Genomic DNA, 22349 nt, shown 5'->3' on the forward strand with positions numbered 1-22349 from the left:
TGAAAGCTCTTGAAATCTGGGTCATAATTTTACATCTGTATTTCAGTCTAGTTTCAGTAGTCAGAGATTCTTGCGAAGTTTCTTTCAAGTCTCTTTGATGCCTGCTGGATAAGGCTGCTTCAGTGTCTGCTGCTTGTCCAGCAACAGCATTTTTCTTTATTCGCATCCTGGGCATTTGCAAGATCTCTTCAGTCTCAGAGTAACGCTGGATTAGAAAAGAATTCTCATGTCACATTGTCTGAGAATATAGTATTAGCCTGTCTGTAGAAAAGAGATTGTTGTGGGTTGTGCTGCTAGGTGTAATGCTGTTTACACTGAGCAATGTCCTTGTGCATATCTGGGATTTGTAGTCCAAGCTGGACTTTTGAGGTTTCTCAGCTCTACTCGCTCTTCTTTCACTGGAAAAGGGAAAGCACAATAAGTGTGGTACAACATACTATTCAATTGCCAGCCCTTCGTAGCAGTTTTAGACCATGTCTGAGTAGAATGGCTTTGTGAATTGTTCGTGTTTCATACGGTTGTAAAATCTTGCAGGTTTTTGTTGACTTTTGATGTCTATGTCCTTTAATAGAAAGTGCATTGTGATATACATGAAGAGGTGGCCATATAAAATGGACTCATTACCTACATAAGTTTTCTAAATCTGAATAGTGATATTTGTAACCCATTATTTGTTAATACTGATTCCTGGTGGATGCTTTCAAATGAAGAGTAGATGAGTGATGATTTCTATTGCAAACTGTTGTGATTACTCTGTAAATTTAGGCTGTAGAAGCCTGTTAACACATTTGAATTTCTTGTTAAAAATTCTTGTGATACTGTGTGGGGAAAGATGTGTTAGTTGCATATAATACTGTCAGTGGAGGTTAATGGAAAAGAAGAAGAACAAACTGTTATGTCAAAATACTAAGGACTTTAAAGGCAGTCACTCAAAGATTTAAGTAAGCGGATAGTAGTTTCTTAATAGGCTTCTTCCAGGTTTTACTGTTTTTGAGGATTTTTTTGCCTGTAATTTTATTCTGCTCTTATTTTCTTTGTGCTGTGAATTCTTGGAAGTGCCATCCAAAAGAGCTGACTAATTTTAACGATCATTCTCACTGGACTTACCAATGTAGAGTGAGTAGTACAGCTTGCAAATAGATGCAACTTTTGACGTATTGAACTTTTGAGTTTCTTATCTTTTTTCTTTGTCATTTTTTTGGTGCTTGAGTAGCTTGAATAGTATTCCAGTGTTCTTCTTTTGATTCAAATGTATGTATCTGGAAAAACTATTGTGAGGAAAAGGTTAAAAGCCAAAGACATTTTTCAGGTTTGTTCTGCTCATATCTAATCTTCATGTAAATGAATGTCTGCATTTTCTTACTGTATATCAAATCTGATATGTCACCCAGTGTGACTTCTGGCAATTATAATTGACATTCTGTGAGTACAAGAACTTATAGCATGCAATTATAAATCTTCATTAGGTTATTACATAAGTTAATTTTTCTTTGTCATTCTTTGAAGTTACTTTGTTAGAAAAACTTTCCTCAAGAAGCTGTCGATATGGAATGTTATGAAATGTCAAGAACGTGCCTGATACAATATTCTCCTTCAGAGCTGTTATATATTCCTCTGTAATATATTCCTCAGAATTTGTTACTTAACTGTTTTTTCATTCCAATAAAGAAAGAAGTATAAGATGTATTTTTTATATAAAGATTAAGTAGAAGCTAAGATACTTACCTGGCAGGGGAGACACCATGATCAGGCAGGTGGTTTTCCCAGGGCGAGGCTCATCCCCTGCAATCCGGGTGTGCTGACCCCTGCAATTTCCCCAAATGCGGGAAACTCGACTGCATAATTTGTGGTAGTGGGGGACTGCATTCTATGATTCTGTGATATTAGCTTCTTCTTTTGAAGCTAATACCCTGTCTTCCCCTCTTCTTATTTATCTAGTCAAATGTGTGCTCAGTCACATGTTTAATTAAGTATTAGTATTAGAAGGATCTCTTCTAAGTTTTGTTTTTGCAGTTGTCATCCTTACTTGGCCTTGGGTTTGTATGGTTTGCCTGCCAGTGATAAAGGTGGCTGGGGTGTTAATCTGAGTATCAGTTTAGGTTGTCCAGAGTGTTATGTGTAGTAGGTACTGCAACTTCCTCAATTATAAGTCACATCATAGCATTGATAAGAAACTGTGGGTGGGAAATGACGTTTAATCTTCCCTTGTTCAAAATATTTATTCATTTTTTTCTCCTATGCCTAATTCTTTATTACGGACTGGTCAGGAACAAATTTTCATTCATGATATGGCGTTAAGGCTTGTTTACAAGAGAAGGTGTACCAAGTAATTGCAAGGGATTTTGTCATTAAATGCAGCAGAGCTTCTGCAGGAAAGCGTCAAGGTGGGTTTTGAATATCTCCAGAGGTGGAGGCTCTACAGCCTCTCTGGGCAGCTTGTTTCAGTGCTATCTCACCCTAATAATAATTTCTGTGGCCCACCAGTGGATTCTGTCTAGAAATTCTGTGTCTGTCTTGAACTGAGGGGCCCAGAACTGGACTGAGTACTCCAGATGTGGCCCCACCAGGTCAGAGTGGAGGGGAGGATCACCTCCCTTGACCTGCTGGCCACACTGTCAATGGCATCCCTGGATACAATTGGCCTTCTTGGCCACAAGGGCACACTGCTGGCTCATGGCCAGCCTGTTGTCCACCAGGACACTCAGGTTCTTCACTGCAGAGCTCCTTTCCAACAGGCTGTCCCCTAACCTGTACTGCTGCCTGCGGTTATTCCTCCCCAGTTGTAGAGCTCTGAGTTTGCCCTTGCTGTGCTGCATCAGATTCCAGAAAGGTAGCTACAGTGGTTGAAATTTGGGAATTATTCAAGTTTTTTAAAAATCTTTGAGGTTTAATTAAACTTGTATTAACTATGATTCTTCTCTAGTTTGAACAGTTTAGTAAATATTGTAGTGAATAGTGGAGGATAGGGCTATATAGAGATAGATAGATACAAATGCAATTTTTTCAGCATATCACGTCTGTATATCTCATTGATGGTTAGTCTTTTTTGTGTTACTGTTTTACTTGCAAGCTTACTACTCGCTCTGTGGATACTTTGTTTTTTCTTGTTGGCTGGTATAACAAATATTTTTATTGGTACAATAACTATTTGCTGTGAGGTGAGAAATTTACTTTCCAAGTGAGTTTATCGTTTCTTAAGCACTTTCTGTCATTTTTCTAGACTTCAAAAGGAAGTAAGATTTGTAAAAGGGAGACATATGTATTTTCTTAACCTCAATGGGAAAAGTAATACTGTAGTTTTCTTGTTGTTTCTCAGCATGTTGCAAGTCCTCCTTGATTCTGCCTGATTATTTAATAATAAAAATTGCCAAGGAAGGAAAGGAAAGTAAATTACAAAGATTTCTTCTAATTTTTTTTTTTTTTGGTGGTACATACTTACATGTATAAATGTTTTGTACTGTGAGTTTATTAAACAGGAATGTTTCTGCTGGGTTATTAATTGCATGTTGCAGCTTCTGTGTCTCCCCTTCATAACAACTACAGTTGCTATTATATGTGTTGAATAGTGCTCAGTGGAAAACAGAAATTTTCAGTTATTGAAGCAGCAAATGAAGACTTCCTTTTTTTTTTTTTTTTTTCCCCTAGGCAGCAATACTTGAAGGAATCTCTCCCATATTTTGGATATTTCCCTGATCATCACAGAGACTGTTCATAACTATTTCATTATTCAGTTTTCTAAGGATAATATGCCAATTTATTTTTATTTTACATAATTGCCTATGTAAAATACATTAAAATAAAGTCAAATTTGAAAATGAATATTTTTATTCTAAAGAACAGTCTGTTTTCCTGTTGGTTTAATGGTCTCAGAATAAGGAACCAAATGCTGTGCAAATTATGAGTCTTGTTTGATACAGACTATGGCTAAATTGGACCGTGGACCAACTTTACTGGTTCTACTGATGTTGATTTTTATTAGATATTTCAAGAGACATCAACACTGATAGAATTAAAGGTCATTAAATGGTTGTTTTTTAAACTTTACTCTCCATCTCAACTCTTGGGGCTTTTGGCCAGCTCTAGATGAAAAACAAAGGAGAATTTCAGTTGACATTGTTTGGTATTTTAGATTACAAACATAAAAAACGCTATTATTTATGGTTAGAATATTTTTTTTTAAAGATTTAGAAATGTAAGTTTCTTTTGACAGAACTTGGAAGAACTCTGCTTCTAAATTTTGTCCCTGACCATCTATTCTGCTTCATTTGCTTGTGTGCTTCCTGCATTTAGGCTTAGATTATTGTCGACAAAGATGTTGAATGATACTTTGCCCCTCATGTGAACTTATGCTTTGATTCTAGTGTAGTGTCTTTTGTTTGATTGTGGCTATTCATGGGCTTTGGCATCATCATTTTGCTGTACAAAATGTCTCATGTCAGTACAAATTCTTATTTTTTTAGTTCCAGTGCTATTTTTAGGCTTAATCTCTAATTTTGCATCTCTTTTTATTATTTCACCCTTTCCTCCTTTGATTATGTCACTGAACTTTGCAGGTGTTCAGTCCTGTGACAGATAAGCTAAGGATGTAATGTCTGGTCCTGAAGTGAGAGGACTATTTATAGTGTACATGTGCACTAAGTCTTCATCTGCACCGGGGACACCGAGGGAAACTGAAGCCTTGTACCTAGGCTGTGGCTTTTATAGCATACACAGAGCTGTGTGGATAAGTTAGCTGAAAAAGGTGGCCTAAAGTGAAACTTAGCTACGTGCCTGGATCAAGTCTGAGATGCAACTTAAAAATGTATTATAAATACATAATATACATGTGCATAAATATGTATGTAAATTATGTATGTAATGTAAATGTTATGTACCGTGGCATGTCACAAAATTCTTACATCTGATATTTTTGAGGCTTCCTGGGTCGGCTGAGGAGGTTTGCCTGGCTGGCATGGCAGTGGTTCTCCAGGCCCTGCCTTCCAGAATCACTGTTCTCCTTTTTGCAATACTGTACTTACATGAAGAGTAGTTTTGTTATGCAGGTAGATGGAACAATATAAATTCCTGTTTATTTAATAAAACATTTTATTTTCTGTCTGGACAATAAAACTATTTACAGATAAGGCAATAGTACTGTTACTAATAGGTATGCTTCATTGTAATACCTAACTATCTTGACAAACCTTTTTAGAGCTCTCCTATTTAAAAAAAAAAAAAAAATTTAAGGCAGCAGTTGCAGATTAAGATGGTTCTTGGTTTTCTAGAAAAAACTAGTTGAGATTTCCTTTCCAACAATACTTCTGAAGCACAGATAAAATGGCTTCCTGTCTGACAGTTTCCTGTATCCATGGCAACCTCACTTTAACTACTTCTTACTTAGTTTCCTGAATGAACAGTTGAAAATCCGGGGGCAAAATGTGAGAGTTGTAGAACACAGCAGTATCACTTTTCCAAGCGTTTCGCAGATGAGTATACTCAGCTGATAACAGCCTAACAAACTGCAAAACAACGAAATAACAAATAATGACCATCAGATTTGGGGTAAGGAGTTGTTTCTGATTATTTTGAATGTAATTCAACTTTTAAAAAGGCAAAATTCAAATTATAAATAAAAGGAAACTTGTTGGCAATTCTACTGGAAAGCTATTGAAAAAGTTCCTTGTCATTTTGAACTACTTAAAATAGTTAATATACAGTATTGTGAATTTACTACAAGCCATTATTTTGGCAGCTTTTATTGTATAACCAATTAAGTATTTTCCACCTATTTTGGCAGTATCATAGAATTATATGATCATATCGTAGAATCATCTGCTATTTTGGCAGTGATTTGTTTTACTTTTCATTTACTTTGAACTACATGGAAAAAAAAATCAAACTCGTCGAAATTGCTTATTTGGCCTCACAGGACAATGTATTTGAAATACCAATCTTGAAAGTAACACTTGTATTTTTAAAAAAAAATCCTTAAAATTTCAAATGAATAATATTCATGAACTTTTTTTATCTCTACTAGCAAAGTCAGAGATGAGTGAGAAGGCCAAAGACAGGGATATGTGTGGACTACAAAGTTTTCCACCCTGCACAGGAGCATTCCTGCATCTCCTTAGCGGTTTTCTTTTGTTGCTGCTCCAGAAGGAGGTTCTTGGCTGTCCAGCTGTTTGCCAGCTCTGCACAGGGAGGCAAGTTACCTGTCGTAACTTGGGTCTTTCAAGCATCCCTCGGAACTTCCCCAAAACTACAATTCTTGTGTACTTCAGTGGGAATAATATATCACATGTCATTCCAAATGAATTAACAGGCCTTCAGAAACTTGCTGCACTTTACATGGATAATTCCAGTATTTCATATGTACACCCAAAAGCTTTTGTGGACCTTCCTAAACTGTGCTACTTGCATCTAAATAACAATAATATTAAACGCCTGGATCCAGGAATTTTTGAAGGTCTTTCCAATCTTCATTATTTATACCTTCAGAATAATCAAATAGCTTTTGTTCCCAGAGGATTATTTAGTGATCTCCTTTCTGTTAGATATTTAGCACTTCAAGGAAATTGTCTCAGCGTCCTTGGAAGTGGAACTTTCTTGGGAATGAGAAATCTTCAAACACTTAACCTAGCCAATAATAAGATTTCGCGGATATCAGATGCAGCATTTTGTCATCTTGAAAATCTTGTATACTTGTTCCTTGAAGGTAATAATTTAACACTTGTGCCATCAAATGCCATTGGAAGGCTCGGAAATCTTGAAAGACTTTCTTTATCTCACAATCCTATTAGATCAATACAGTGCTTTGCATTTAAAGGACTTAACAAGCTTAGATATCTGTCTTTAAAAAGTGTACAGCTAAAACATATTGCTGTAAATGGATTTTTTGGATTAAGCAATCTTAGCCAGTTAATCTTAAGTTATAATTATTTAGAAAATATAAATTCCAGTACTTTTACTTCTTTGAACAGTTTAAAGTATCTGCAGTTAGATCGAAATAAAATAACCAGTATTGGTAATGGTATCTTTGAAAAAATGGGACAGTCACTTAAAATTCTCAATTTAGCATTTAATAATATTACAGAATTGCAGCCTGAAGTGCTCAAGCCCTTAGTGTCTTTAACTCACCTACATGTAAATTTTAATCCTTGGAACTGTAGCTGCAAAATGCTTGGGTTACTTAAATGGCTGGCATCATCTCCCATTTCTGTTAAAATTCTTTGTCAGAATCCCATCAGCATGCGTGGCAGACCTTTGCATTACATCAGATGGACTCAGTTTGCAAACTGCAGTAGCCTTACCGCCAGCCCAGAAGCAGCCTGGAATCTGGAATCTGCAGATATCCATCACAGCCCTACCACTTTGCTGATGGCATGGCATAAGGGAAACAGTCGCAACCCATTTGAGCAGTTTATTAAGGCAAATACAAAGTACAGTGCTCTCTGGGAAGGAACTGGAGCTACATTTGCTAGCCCTTTCCCTTACGGAGAAAATGCTGCTGGAACTCTTTCACAGGCACCTACAATACTGTCAGTTTTACCAGTACAAATACCAGCACAAATTATTCCTGTTACCAGAACCATAGAAGCAAAAAGTTTGTTTCCAACAGATGCTGCTCCTGTATCATTACAGACATCCATACTTTGTACACAACAGGTTGAAAAGCTGAATCAGGCCTTTGATGTTTTGCTAGCCTTTTTCGTTCTGGCTTGTGCTGTGATCTTGTTCCTAACCTACAAAATCATTCACTTTAGACAGAAACTAAAGGTGCTGGAAAACTCAGGGGAGAAGAGAATAGAATATTACGGTTTTTATCAACCTGGCAGATACAACATAAATGATGCAGTGCAGTCTCTAAGTGAGAGTTCAGTGGGAGATTCAGAACTGGACCAAATTAGGCTGCTAAAGCGAACAGCTTCTGAAAGTCAGGCACAGGTCATATTGTTTGAACATTCATCATTGTAATTTACCTCAGTTGATTTGATGTTAATTTTATTGCAATCTGAAATGTCAAGAAGTCAAGAATTCGATTTTCTAAAAAATTTTTCCACTGATTAGAATCAGCTGGTTGATAGAATTGTGGAAAATAGTATAATTTGCATTATTATTTGCTTTCTCAGTGTTCTAAAGTTCATTGATTTTTATTAAATGTCATTTAAACCTGATATGGATTACCTATGTTCCTGTTGTAGAATTCTTTCACTTGTAACGCAAGTATGTGTTCAGTGGAAAGAATGTTCATATTATTTATTTTGCAGTACTTATGGATATTAAGTTTTTGTAGAAATTACACAGCTAACTTGAAATTGAAGGTAACTGTAGCAAGATCATGAAGCCAAGAAACCTGGGGGAATGAAAAGAGAACAATGCTTAATGTATTTATTGCGTACCCAGTTTCTGTTCTGCCTCAGTTAATCATCACAGTTAAAGAATGAACATATTTACAGCTAGTATGTTGAAACTCATGATGGAAAAAAAAATGATAATGATTTTGTTCACATCTCACATTTTAACATAAAGATTTGTGTACTCAGCCTGTATAACAAATATATTAAAATGTGATTTTTTTAATAGTATGCATCTGTATCATTTTATGCTCATAACTTATTAGGGGTTAATATGGAAGCTAAATAGCTATTGGATTCAAAAATTGATAAAGTTTATAATATCTTGGATAATTGAATTGGTTAATTGTTGTCTGTAAAAAGATATTCTTGTTTATATAATGAAGTTTGAGGGAGTCTTTGGCCAGGTGAGAGGTATAAACTGATGAAATCTACTGACGATACTTAAGTATTTGTATATTTTGAAGTGTTAGGTCAAAATATGTTTTCTTAGAGAAGACTAAACTCTAAGATTGTGCTTGAAATGATGAATATTAAATGCAAACTACATGGTTTGGATGTTTTAACTTTTTCATTTTTATTTAGAATACTGATGTTCTGTTTACGTTATTGTTAGGTTACATCTAGTGTATTGTGAGTTTATTTTCAGCTTGAATTTCTGTGAATTTTTTTCTTGTTAATCCAATAATTCAAGCTTTAGGCAGGAAAAAGTTATAGAAATAGGTTACAAATGGTCCAATCCTGTAAGAATTTCAACTAGCTGGATGGGATTTACTTTTTGTAGATACTGCTCATCTTCTACAAGTATGTATCCTAGAGACTTCAGTTACTTGGTTTATCTGCAGCTCAATTTTCAGGTACATCGTTTTGCACAGGGAAAAATGCATAACAGTGTTTTGATAGCCATAATGTTGATTCAGCTTCATACTTGCACAGAAATATCTTACGCTCCCAAGATCTAGCATGGAGACCTGAGTGTTCTTTAAATGTGTAGGATGCTGTAGGGTTTCTGGCTCCAGCCAGCCTTCTGCCAGCATCACTAATGTGCATGGTCATGTTGTTGCGCTCCCTATCATCCTGTTTGTCCGTTTCCCTTGCATTTCCAGGAATGACAAGATATTTTCTTCTGCCTGTACAAATGTAGACCTCGACTATACGATTATGGGTGTGAATGTGGAAGTCTACCCTACGTGCCTCTGTTGTTGCTTGCTACATCTTTCTACTGGATGTAACAAAATATAAGTTTCATTGAGATTTACTTTCATTGTATCATAATGCTATATTTTACTCTAATGTATAATAGATTAAATGTTTCTGTCTGATGGAACACTTAATTCTGCTAGTTGGGCAAAGGCTTAAACTGTTTTGAGTTTCATGACTAGAAACTTAAGTTTTACTTACACTTTTATAGCCATAGATATTAAATGTTATGTGCAAGTTTTCTTGTTTGGTTGTTTTTTTTGGAGAGAAATTGCTAACGACTCTCAAATTCATGCTTAATTTTTTACTCCAATGGAGTGCTTTACTCTTTAACCTCTTCTTGTCCCTCCTACATAATTCGTTGTGGCTAGTGTTAAATTTATTGGGCTTTTTTGTGTTTTGAGGTTGTTTTTGTTTTTGTTTTCGTTTAATAACACCTGCACTATGTATGATTCTACAGTAGTAGGTTTGGTAGTCTTAAGTCTTGTATCTCTAAACTGTCAATTTTATATGGATGTCTTCAGAAGTAGCGGACTTTATTAGCACCTATGTGATGATCATTCCAATCAAAGCCAGTTAACCAGGTTTTCATAAGTAGAAATGCTGATGTGCCCATGTGAGAGAGAATTTCCTGGGGAACGGGTGAAGACTGAGACAGAAAAAGCCCCATTCTCAAACATGGGAGGCTGTGTGTTCCTTATCTGTTCTCAGCAGAAGACCACAGTTCCCTCCGAAGGTGTTTCCTTTCCACAGACAAGCTTCTATAGGAATCATTTTCCAGATGTGTGTCTTACCATTTCCAGTGGTGGAGTCTAAATTAAATTGCTACTGTCAATCATCATCTCTGTAAGCGTTGCTGGGACAATAGAAACCATCTTACGGAGAGGAATCATCCTCCAATAACCAATTTACAAACAATTTCCAGCTTTGCTGTATCAAGGAATTGAGGGGTGTAGCTGTGGGAAAGTGCTTTTGTTTGGCAGTTGGTAACTAAATGTTACACTAGGAAATGTTCACACTAGGAAACAGGAATGTTTTGTCTGCATGTGGTTCATATGTCTGTTTAAATCATTAAGAATAGAGAATTCAGAAGTCTTAGTAGTGCCTGCCCACATCAAGCAAAATAGTCTGTAGACTTCCACTTAGTCACAATCCATTATTAGATTCTCATTTGTAAAGTTCATTATCAAGTTTATAGTCAGCCATAGGATTCCCCTGGAAATCTTGTCTTAGATATGTCATTATCATTTTAGGAGCTCCATAGCACTGCACAGCATCTAGAGGAGAAAAAAGAATTCATTTACATTGCTCATAGCACGTGTAAAGTAAACTCAGTTTCTCCCCTTCAACCTCTTCCCGTCGCTAATGAAATAAGAATAAATAAGTAATTAATCTATGTCGAATGACACCAGTAAAAATATGAAATGAAGCTCCTCCCTTTTTCTGTTTTTGCTGTTTCGTCCTGGCAAAAGAGAAAACCTTTTCCACTTTTCTCCTGCTTCCTGTTAATGTCTAGAAGACAAAAGTATGTTTGCAAATAGGTATATTTGCCAATAAGAATTTCTCCACCCTTTCTGATAGACCAAGAAAAATGTATAGGAGACAGGAAGACCATTTAATAAGTACTACTAGCAATTTGTTATCGTCTATGCTATTTAACTGAAATCCGCAATACTGAATTTTTGCAGGAAACACTGAGTAAAAATTTTGGATGGATAGCTTGGAAATGGCAGACAGAACTTTCTTTTATCTCACAGAATATGCAAACTTTGAAATGAAAGACATTCATGCTCAAGCTACCATAAATAGGCTTGGTGCATTTTTTTTTTAATTAGAGACTAGATGATTTTTTTTTCTTTTTTAAGAAGGTAACATAAAAGATCCTTTTTCTGATGACAAAAATAAGATGTTAACTTCATCTTTGGAACTGGATCCTGGACTGGTTTAAATCCCAACTAACTACTTCGTAGAAGCTGTAAACCTCTAATTCTGGGCCTATCTCTTGATAATTCTTGATGTATATACCAAACTAGGTTTTGTCCTGGTAACTTAATGAACCATACGGTAGTTAGAAAATCAGTTATAACTTCATGCTGTTCCTTGTTGTGTTGCTGATCTTGATTAGATGCAATTGAAAGGTGGAACTGCTTAAATGCTGCCTTCATCCCAAGCTGAGATTTTTTGTGTGAGCGGTATTAACTGTTCAGTTCTGCAATGAAAGTTCTTCAAAATACATTGTCCCTTTCTTTTCTGAAGCCACTATTAAGAACTTTCCAGCACATTTCTTAAAACAACCAGTCTAATTTTAGACTTCTAAAAATAGATTTCCTTGATTTCCAAGGCCCTTTCCTTATCTTCCAATGGAATGATACCTGATGTCTCATTGTACTGCCACTGAACTTCAGCCCAAGTTTTTTTTGGTTGTGGGTTTTTTTTTTTTTTCCCAAATCACAGTAAACATATGCTGCCTTTATTTTCCCCCCAGCATATGTCTTGTGTTCTAAAAATAGTTCTATTGTTTAATGATTCCGTGCTTGATAAACGTTTCAGGGAGTCTCTGGTAGGAAGAAACTTTGCCTCCTTTCAAGAGAAAAAGGAGAGGAAAGGAAAAAAAGATGGTATTATCTTCACTGAAAACTGCAGGTAGCTGTTACTTTATTTTGAAAGGCTTTCTGTATTCTGTGGCATTGTTTTCCTCAGAAGAATTATTGACTGTCAGCATTTTATTGACACTTCTATTATTCACTGCAAAAAGAATTAAAATAACATCTCTAATTTATGCTATAAGGTAAAAATAACATTTCCAAGTGAAGAAAACTCTTGATTTCTCAGTATGTTTTGCAGCTAACTATCATTATCTGTATTATGACTTTTTAGCCACCATCTTCAGTTTCTTCTAAATATGTCACAGTTCACTGGAGTCACGAGTTAACTGAAAAGGACCTCCCTCCCTGTGTGCTTGAGCTATCAGTCTGCAAGCCTGGCAAGGAGGGGAAAAAAAAATTAATAAGCACTATGCTTACCTTCTTATATTTTGGTTAATTAACGTAACCCGCCTGAATAGATAGGCCCATATCTGGCCCTTGCAGCAGATGAAAAGGCTGTGCCTACATTGGGTTAAACATTCTTCTCTCTTCTCTCCAATTAAAATTATGCAGTTCCTGTGGCAATTAGGCGTTCTTCATGCAGCTTGAAAGGATCAAATTTAGCTACCAGGTAGCTGATAGCAACTATACTATTAATTAAAATGGTGCATACTTACAAAGCATAGCATTCTCCTCTGAGATGCAGTGTTCTTGGTTGAATTCCCCAGGTCCTCGTTTGAAATGAATGTGAGAACAGCTGTTTCCTTTCTCACAGTGGAAAATACTAACCACACTAATGGGGATTTTCCTAGATGTATGTTGTTAAACAAAAAAAAGCTTTAATGAAGGTGTGCTTCATAGGAATCTAATTCAACTGAAGAAATCCCTTAACTCTGAGGGCTTATTCTGCAGTCTGCTAAATAGGCAGTGCTCATTTTCTGTAGGTTGTTTGCTTTCTGCTTTGGATGAGGTAGTGAAGCTGTTTGGCAAGGGAGAAAGTCTTTTTTGAAATGTAAGTGGCAACAATAAGAGGCCAGACTGAAGGAAAATTCCTTCAGTTTTCATCACAGAGAGTGCTGGAGTTTGAGCTTTCATCATTCAAATACAATTCTATTCGTGGCCATTGACTGTAGCTGAATAAAATTTAAGAAAACTGTTCATTTGAAAACAAAATGTTCATGAGCAGAATCATAATCTTAATAATACAAATTTAGAAGAAATATTTTATATGCTTAATATTCTAACTTGATAGGCTTTTTTTTTCCCAAAGCATCTATTGCAGTACAGTCTGTTATGTATTTAAGACTTTGTATGACTGCAGCAGCCATCTCCGGGAAAAATGAACCCTGAAATTCCAAAATAGTGCTAATTGAACTCATCAGTCAATAGCAGTGACCCATGAAAGAGTTGTCATTTACCATCACTGATCAGACTTTTCCATTTCTTTGCCAGTAGCTGAAACTGTTCACCTGCAAAGTGCCTTCACCCTTCTGTAGCTCACAGGGTACGAGTCTGTGCACTGATAGCCAAACCCAGAATATCAGGGAATTCAGCAGAACTGACAGCAGTCAGAGCAACTTTCCCTTAACTAGAAGCTGCTGATGTGTGCTTTTTTATCCAGTCTGGGAGGTCGTGGTTCTTTGCCCTTCTCACACTAGAGGCACATGAATTCGCACGGCAGGGATGTGTGTCTAAATGATGTAGGAGATTAGTGTCATTCAGGGTGCTTAGAGTATCCAACCTGTCTTCAGCTTGTGTTGGAGAAAGGAAGGTGCTCATTAAAGAGATGCTTGTAAGGTTGAACAGAGAAAGCAAGAAGGAATGTACTGGCTTTACATGCTGTTCTTTTTAATCAGGTTTTGTATCAAATAGTGATGGTAGAAAATATGCCAATGTGTTAGAAGCAGAAGCAAGTACTCTGACCTTTCTAAATTTTCAACAATGACACATAACAATTCATTCTGTTAAAAATGCATCTGTTGTCTTTTTGATAACGTTAGGTCCCTTATTTAATTAAAAGAAAGCTGGAATTAGCTGCTTGATAACATGCTCAGCTAAGTGGTGAGCAATGAAAGCACTGCTTGGTAAATGTGCCTTACAGCTATTGAACAAATTTCCTATTCAGTTACTTTAGCTAAGACACTTTCCTGTTCTTTTCCAGTGTTATCCAAGATAAATTTTGTGGTATCATCCACGTTACATTGGAAGGTCTTTATGATGTTATGACCGAAGATCCTGAAACAGGAACTTACAAAGAGTAAGTAAAATATGATTTGGGAGTTTTACAATAGTAAGGGTTTTAATATACAGCGTTTTGACAGGAAGACTCCAAAGGTGGTTGAGACCTGTGTAGAAGAGTCTGTTCTTGTGATTGTTGATGTTTTAGCAAGATTGGAAATGTCTGATCCTAAGAAGAATCCTTTAGGAGGCTGGGGGCAACATAAAATGGAAATTAATTTTATATTTCATATATTTATATTTTATGTATTTATAATTCTATATCATTCAAAAATATATTAAATGATGGCTTAAAATATGAATATTCTTAGCATTGCTTTTTGTTCACCTGAGACCAGAGTTTCTTTGAATGTGACATCTAGAGTTTAACTGAGATCTTTCCCTGTATGTGTCACATACATTGACTGTACCCAGCATACCCAGCTCTCTGTGGTGTGGAGGCACTTAGAAATCTATTTCTCAGGCACAGTTTTTGCCATTCAGTTGTTCCACCTAACATACCAGCCACTACAAAGCATATCTGAAAAGGCAGTTTTCTGAACTGGGAGAAAGGCTTGTTTATGGTGGGAAGACCCTGGGATGCTCAGAATGCACTGCCGCCAGCACTGTGCTCATTCGTCCTCTACTTTTTAGTGGTATTATAGAAAATCTGGAGAAGTCAAAAACACTGAATAAGGAGTTCTTAGGACAGAGATTTTGATGCTGTTTTTTTCTCTAAGATTACATAGTTTTAGAATGAAGAACAGTAAGGCAAAAATAACAACAATAAATGCTCTGCGGGACATCCTTACCCACATAATATATTCTGATAACAGTATTTACTGTGTGCTAAAAATCAAACACTTTCTAATTTTCAGATAATTCCCTGGTGACAGAATAGTCTGTACCAGAAAGAACGGGTTTAATGATTAAGGGGATAATTTCTGGCCCTGAAGCCTGCTGATACAGTCCTCATGCATGCTTTAATTTCTCCTCCCCTTAAAACAGATGGGTTGCACACAAGTGTCTGAACGGTCCACACACACTAAACATAAACTGTGCTCATGAATTTCTTGCAGAATGCTGGCTGACCAATGCTGGGCATTTTTCCCCTTTTATCAGTATAGAAGATCTAACTGCAAAATCTGAGAATATGCTTTGATGCTGTGTTTTAATATACTATTAGAGTCAATGCTGTAAAATCCCTTCTGTTTCTGAAAGTGTTACTTTCTAACAATGTCGGAAAGTAACAAAACTTCATCATAGGTAATTTTGTATTTTAAGGTTGAAGTAGAACTTCTTATTATACATTCCAAACTCTGGACATTGTTTTTTTATTAGAAGATGCAGGTGCACTGAACCAAGGACATTTATGTGGACAGATGCCACATGAGCTGTTCAAAAGATTTTGACATTCGTAAAAAAAATTTCAAAGTATTCCGAAAGTAAATAAAGCACTCATCTGGACTGATGTGTGCTGTTGTGTCTCTCCACATATTTAAGCTTGGACAGGGACAGAAAAGGATTTGATTGTGCAGACCACTACTTTAGGAGGCAGGCTAAAAGAATATGCATGTTTAGTACAGGAAAATCAAGGCTGAGGAAATATAGAACAGCAGTCTATGAAGGATGAAATGAGGGTCAGCTTGCACAAGGAAAACTGTACAAGTGAAATGATAGCATCAGCTTGAGTGTAAGCTGACCCCAAACACATTTACACTAGAAACTTAAAGAAGTTGCTGTAGTTGCTGCAGTGAGGTTCTGGAAAAGCCTCTCCAAATACAGAGGCAAAGATCTCACCGGTTTACAGATGGGATTTTGATCAGGGTCTGAAAATGATTATAGTACCCTGACTTAAACTCAGATGGGTTTTATAGAATTTGTAATTGGCATTATAATGATAATTAGAAGAAAGCTTTGTAGACCTCAGGTTTTCTGGAAGAGGGAGCATTCTGTTGTTTTAATATTGTCTCAACAATACCAAATAAAAATGCATTTTTCTTAAGTTTGTGATCTTGCACTGTTAAATTTTACTACCTCCTTATTTAGTTCTTGCAGTTACTCTTTGTGGTAAGTTTTTTCAGACCACAGGTTTAATACAATTTTGTATAATTTGACATTTGACATTTTTATCTCTGTTTTTCTTTTTAATATGCTGAGTTGCAGGACCCCATGCTGTTTATAGGAGAGTGGACACAAGAGATTTGCTGTATTTTTTTAATAGCTAACTCCTTTGCTTCTGTGTTAGCGTTCGACTATTCTGCTATGTTGTTTAGAAAGTGTTTCATACAGCTCTAAGCACACGTTAATAGAGAACTGAATATATAATCAGTGGAAGTCTTTACATTTTCATAAAATTCCAATTTTTTTTCTTTTTTTTTCATTTCATTCTAGTAACAGTTATCCCTTAAAGCAAATAATTTGAATATAGCTGCAGGAACATTTCCCATGCTAGTAGAATAGATAGCACAGGAGTGTGGGCCAAGAAGAATTAACAATATATATATCTGTAAATGTGGATTATTTGTTCTTCCTGTCAAGAAACATACCTAATACATGGTTGCAAGTTACTGCCACTTGAATGGTTTTACATCAGTTTTTAAAGTAATAGAATATTGGTGGGAAGGTTCAACCTCTGCTACAGAAGCCATGGGCTGAAGTAATAAAAGTAGGAGGCATTACTTTTGAAGCAACCCTTGTATTTACAGACTTTCTATACCCGAGACTTGCAGTTGTTGAAAAATTTCTGAATTGATATGCCCAGACAACAATGGCAAGTCTTTTTTTAATTCTCATTTTATTATTGGAATATAAAATATGTAGTATATTGCAAAACACTTGTACTTAAGGGTATTTATTTGTTTGGAAAATTGTTGCATTTCTGAAGATAGGCTAAAATAATGTATATGATATTTAACATTATGTAACTACTTTTCTTCGTTCTCCAGTGTGCAATCTCTTGCCCCATTACTTGAATAAGAAAGCAAAATTCTTCCCATTAACATTTTAATGTACACAATATTAAAAAATGTTGCCTGGAATATGAAACTTGTTCACTCTCCTATACTAAGGAAATAGAAATTCTATTTAATGGAGGGAGTGAGACTTTAGAAATGATCATCACTGTTCTGCCAGCGCATCTTGCTTTTCTTTGAAATACAGATGTCTCAATTAACTTGCAAAAAAAATGAATTTCACTTAGACTCACTAAACATATGTGTTCTCTTCCTGTGGTCTGTATCAGATGCAGGGAAAAAAACATGTTTATTTTTGCATCTCTCTGGAAAACTGAAAACTAATATTTTTCTGTGATAGTGAAGATATCCTCTTAGGAAATCATTGTGTTCTGTGGTAAAAAGAAAGATTATTTGCAGGTTTATTCAGTTGGACAGTGGTTTTTGAAAGTAATCCTGAAGCCCTTTTTCTTGTACTGGTACAAACTAAAATATCAGACTGAGATTATTAGGTCAAAACTTCTAATGTTCAAACAACATTACAAACATTCACAAACGACAACCTGATTTCTGCAAATGTATTTGGAAGTCTGATGACTGCTGCATTTTTTGGTACATGGCGTCGCTGGAGAGCCTTTTCAGCCTGCACCGGTCCATAAGGAAATATATTTTAATTTACCCTTGTCATCATTTCAGGATAGCTATTTTCCCATGGGATGTAATTTCTATTTTCAATTAAGAGCAAAATATATGTAATTGATTGCATCCTGTGTTTTTAATAATGTTTTAAAGTAACTTTTAATGACAGTGTGTACTGAAGCTATTTTTATTCCCATTCTTAGCTGCCTGTTGCTGTCTCATTTTGAAGAGCCCAAAGTTACAGAAGATGAGGAACCTCCCACAGAACAAGACAAAAGGAAAAAATTGGTAAGCTTTGGGTGTTACTCAGTTATGGAACTAATAAGGTAATTCACTCATCCTAGACAAAATTCTTTTCCTTTAGGCTTGGTTCATTTATTGTTTTTGAACTCATCTCTTGAATCAAAAGAAAGAAAAAGCTCTGATGACAAACTTTGCAGCTATAACATTTATGCTTCTGCATTCCTGCCAAAGTAAACAATCTCATCACAGAATCTGAACATTGCAAAAAGGGTTTTTTGAAAAATGCAGGAAAATAAATCTCATCAAAATGTCATGGCTGGTGAAGTTTCCCAAATTTAAAACAAGCTCTTATTATACTGAATTGTGTGTTTTGCTTGGAGAGCTATATGCCTGCATAAAACCTTTTTCTATCATAGAGAGCTCTCTGTGGACCTTTCCACAGATTGCACATCTGACCCAGTCTATGGACGTTTCACAGCTGAAGCAATTTTATAAGAGTTCAGCGAAACTGGTTCATCACTTGCACAGAAAGCTGCAGTGCACAAGGGCTGTAGAATAAACTAGTCTGAACTACAGTGGTGTTGGGTAATTGCAAAATGTTGAATTGGTTGATAGAGTAGGTTTGTGTAGCCCTGTTGTGCACCGTTGCTCTTACTGACCTACCTTGTTTTGTTAAGCTGTTTTTTGCCTTTCATTTGTTTTTCTTGGCTTTTAAATAGTAATCAATAAACAGATCCTTTTGTAACTAATTGCAGAAAATCTTGCATACGCTTCAGCTAATAGTGATGCCTTAAAGGAAACTCCTGGTGTCTTGCAATGCCTTATTTAAAGAAAATGTATTATATATTACCACAATTCAATCACTCTTAGCATGTCCGGACTTGATTAAATTTGGTGTTCTTCCACCTTACAGGTTAAGTGAATCTGTGTGCTTGTTTCAAAATGATGGTATTCATTCTTAGTGATTTTGAAGTTTCATGAGATACATATCCATCTTATTTAGATAGATACCTACTTTGCTACAGATATCCTATCTCTACAGGTATATAGGATATAGGTGTCATATGTCACATGTCGAAATAATATACATGGATAGAGGTATGTTTATTGAGAGATCTCTAGGATCGCTTTATTGATATCTACAAATATAGATTTAAATAGATGTGTATGCATTGAATTTGGTAATCAGATTTTAGAGAAATGAATTTAAATTTACATTCCTTTTGTGTTCTTAGTGTTCTTTGAAAATACTGAAACTAAGTATATTCTTTTGGCTAACACTTTCAACATTTCTTTTTAAATTTTACATTTACAGGTAGGATTTAGTAGTTTGGGTATGTATTTAGTAGTTTTGACATGGTAGCTCTAATGTGGGCTACTGTGAATACAGGTATATAGGAAGAATGAAGAGCTTGTTATTCTGTGGCCAGTATCATTCTTCCATCCTAAATGATACAATGCAGCAGCATCGTGTCCTAGTGAAGATGATGTTCTGGGATCACATTTAATATGAAGTCATTGGCCATGTGGGTAATTGTTTTTGTCTGTGATTAGAGAGAAGTGGCTGTGCTTTGGCAGTGAGGGTCTGGAACCTGTAATGACATGAGTCATGTTATATTTTACAAATGAGATGCATTTTCTTGAGCATTGCCACTTACATGCAACTTCAACATGCTGTCAGCCTTTGTTCCTTGAAAGTTTTACATAGAACATGCTATCATACATGAAAATAAGTGCAGAGGAAGCTGCACTAATCTCAAAATCTAGACATATCTGTGTCCATGTTTTCTAGGTTCCTAAGCATTAGAAAATCCTTTCTCCTTTCAAGCCTCTGTTGTAAGAGGCTCGTCTTACTTATCTCATTACCATACGTAGCTGATCATTCCTTATATATTTCAGACTTGACCTCTGTTGTTTATTCAGCTACTGTAAGTGTTTAGTCTGTTCTTACTCTGTTCTCTGCAATTTCTCACAGTTATTAAAGAAAGGAAGGTCTAACTGGTATGATAATCTGCTGGAAATTCATTCTGAGTCCCAGATGATATGACTTGGTATAATTTTTTTTCTGGATAACTGCATTTGTGAAAACTTCTGCTTATTTCAGATTGACTTGGTTTCAGCAGCACAAATGATACAGATCATTTGGATAGGTTATTGTTTGGCACCAGACTTTAAAAGCACAACTAGGATTTGATTTGAAAAACTGAATTAAAAATAAAATACCCAAGACCATTTCCATCCACCTGCACTGGAATCTTCTTCCTCTCTGTATCAGCGCCAGGATGCACAATTTGTGTGACATTTAGGACAACCATCAGTAGCAAATACCTCTGGTGAAACAAAGTGGGAACAAATAGTTGAGGTGAAAAGAGGAAGACCAGAAACCACCTAAAGAGAATCTGCAAATGATTTAAGAAGGCTTTCTGTCTTCTGTCCTGTTTTACTTTGGCAAGATGTTTATACCCTCTTACATGTTCTAATGCTGAATCAGGAGCTTGTATAGCAGGGTTCAAAAGTTCAAACCTCATAAGACAATATTGAAAAGATAAATGGGATTATCTCTTTCAAAATAATAAGATTTGCAAGGCCATAAAGGTGAGGAAAAACTGTCGTGGTCCATGTGAAGTTTCACTTCTTGATGTTTTCACAGGGTATAGATACTTTTCTTTGATCTATCTCTTTATCCTGTCATTGCTACCTCTCTTCACTGTTTTGCACAGCTAATAATTACTAAAGGTAGTTTTAGTGCTTTAGAAGTTTATGATAATTTTATGTAATCTACGTTTACCAAATAGTAGTGCAGTTTATTCTACTAGTGAATATATTGAGGAAAAATGTGACTAGATGGAGAGTGATTCATGACCTTGCATTGCATATTGTGTATAGACAAAAGGTGTTTTTTATGTGCCCTTAAATATATGTTTTCATGAGCTCCAGTATCACTGGATCACAGATCACTTATTTATTTTACCCTAGTGTAGAAAGAAACTGGTTAATTCAAGAATTGGTGTTCTGAGGAAAGTAAATAGATGAGTGATACTGCAGTAAATGAAATGAGCAAGTTTTATGTGGTAAAACTGCAGAACATTTACTGCAGTGTGTGGGGTATAGTTTTTTTTCCTATACATTTAGACCTGTGACTAATTTGTAGATTAATCCAAGGCCCACTGAAATTTGTGAAAAACTCATAGCATTAGTAGGAATCTATGACACATCTTTATATTGTCTGTATGCACTTTATATTCTTAGATCATTTCTAGAAGTAAAGGAAGAGTCACTTTCTAACGCTAAAACGATTGTATCCTACCTTTGAAATATAAAATAACTAAGTAGTATCAAATGGTAAGGGATCAAAGGCTAAGAAGACAGTATTATTAGGAATACAGAGGGAAGGATGAGATTTACAATATGAAAGTTGACCATAATAAAAAAAAGTATTTACTTTTGTGATAGTTACCAGGTTTTGAGGTGTTTTACTCTGTTTTTATTTTTGTAATAAACCACTAATAGGCAAACATAGTTATTTACAGTACAATAAGTGTTATGTTTTTGTGGTTGTTTCAGTCAGCATTTTCACCAGTTTTGGCTGTGGCATTATTTAGTAAATAAGTAAGTCTTGGAAGTTTAATGTCTTCCGCTCCCTTTTAAACTTCAAGTATTCATTTCTTCCTATCATGCCAAAACAGAAAGAATTCTCTTCATGTTCGGTTGTAGTTTTTTTAATCTCAAAGTGTGCAACATTGTGGCATGTATGAATTATTTATGAAAGCACAATATAATATTTTTCTTCAAGGCTTTTGTTGCAGAATTAATCCATTAATGTTAAAAAAAAATGACACATCTCATTTGGTGAGAGTGACCTATGATTGCTGGTGTTAGAGAAAAATGAAAATTCAGTCTCAGGCTGTAGACATCTATGCTCTTACTGATGGCTCATCTGTGTTCAACTGTGTTTGTCAGGCCAGGTAGCTTATTAAATAAGGAGTACTTTCTATATTGCATTCCCATTTGATATAAACTCTATGTGATGCTAATTGTATCCCATAGCTCCTAGTAAGAGAAGAATTAAATGCCTTATTTCCTATTTTGATTCAACTTAGCAAGGAAATTTGATTGAAAAAATGTACATTACTGAAATGTAATGGGTTCCAATATATCCTTTTATGTAGCAAAAATCC

At 35.6% G+C, this 22349-nt stretch overlaps 2 protein-coding genes across 7 annotated transcripts in view; both read left to right on the forward strand.

Annotated features, from left to right (window-relative positions):
* IPO11 (importin 11) overlaps positions 1–22349 on the forward strand; it is a 76453-nt gene that overhangs the window by 53073 nt on the left and 1031 nt on the right. For 3 of the 6 annotated variants that reach the window (XM_021380378.1, XM_021380377.1, XM_021380379.1), the window contains 3 exons: positions 12084–12176; positions 14280–14375; positions 18132–18216. In XM_021380378.1, coding sequence (XP_021236053.1) covers positions 12084–12176; positions 14280–14375; positions 18132–18216 — 274 coding nt within the window. Of the gene's footprint in view, positions 1–3645; positions 3820–12083; positions 12177–14279; positions 14376–18131; positions 18217–22349 lie in introns of those variants that run through there. The other 3 variants (XM_021380380.1, XM_021380381.1, XM_021380382.1) reach the window with 2 other exon arrangements.
* On the forward strand, positions 5277–9774 carry LRRC70 (leucine rich repeat containing 70). The gene is made up of 2 exons (XM_021380383.1): positions 5277–5541; positions 6017–9774. The coding sequence occupies exon 2, from the start codon at positions 6028–6030 to the stop codon at positions 7951–7953; it is 1926 nt and encodes a 641-aa protein (XP_021236058.1). The 5' UTR covers positions 5277–5541; positions 6017–6027; the 3' UTR covers positions 7954–9774.

This window comes from Numida meleagris, chromosome Z (genome assembly GCF_002078875.1).
Source record: "Numida meleagris isolate 19003 breed g44 Domestic line chromosome Z, NumMel1.0, whole genome shotgun sequence".
Lineage (NCBI taxonomy): Eukaryota > Metazoa > Chordata > Aves > Galliformes > Numididae > Numida > Numida meleagris.

Excerpts from the sequence above, each read along its gene's own strand:
- LRRC70 (XM_021380383.1), top strand. The coding sequence starts at position 6,028 with ATGAGTGAGAAGGCCAAAGACAGGGATATGTGTGGACTACAAAGTTTT.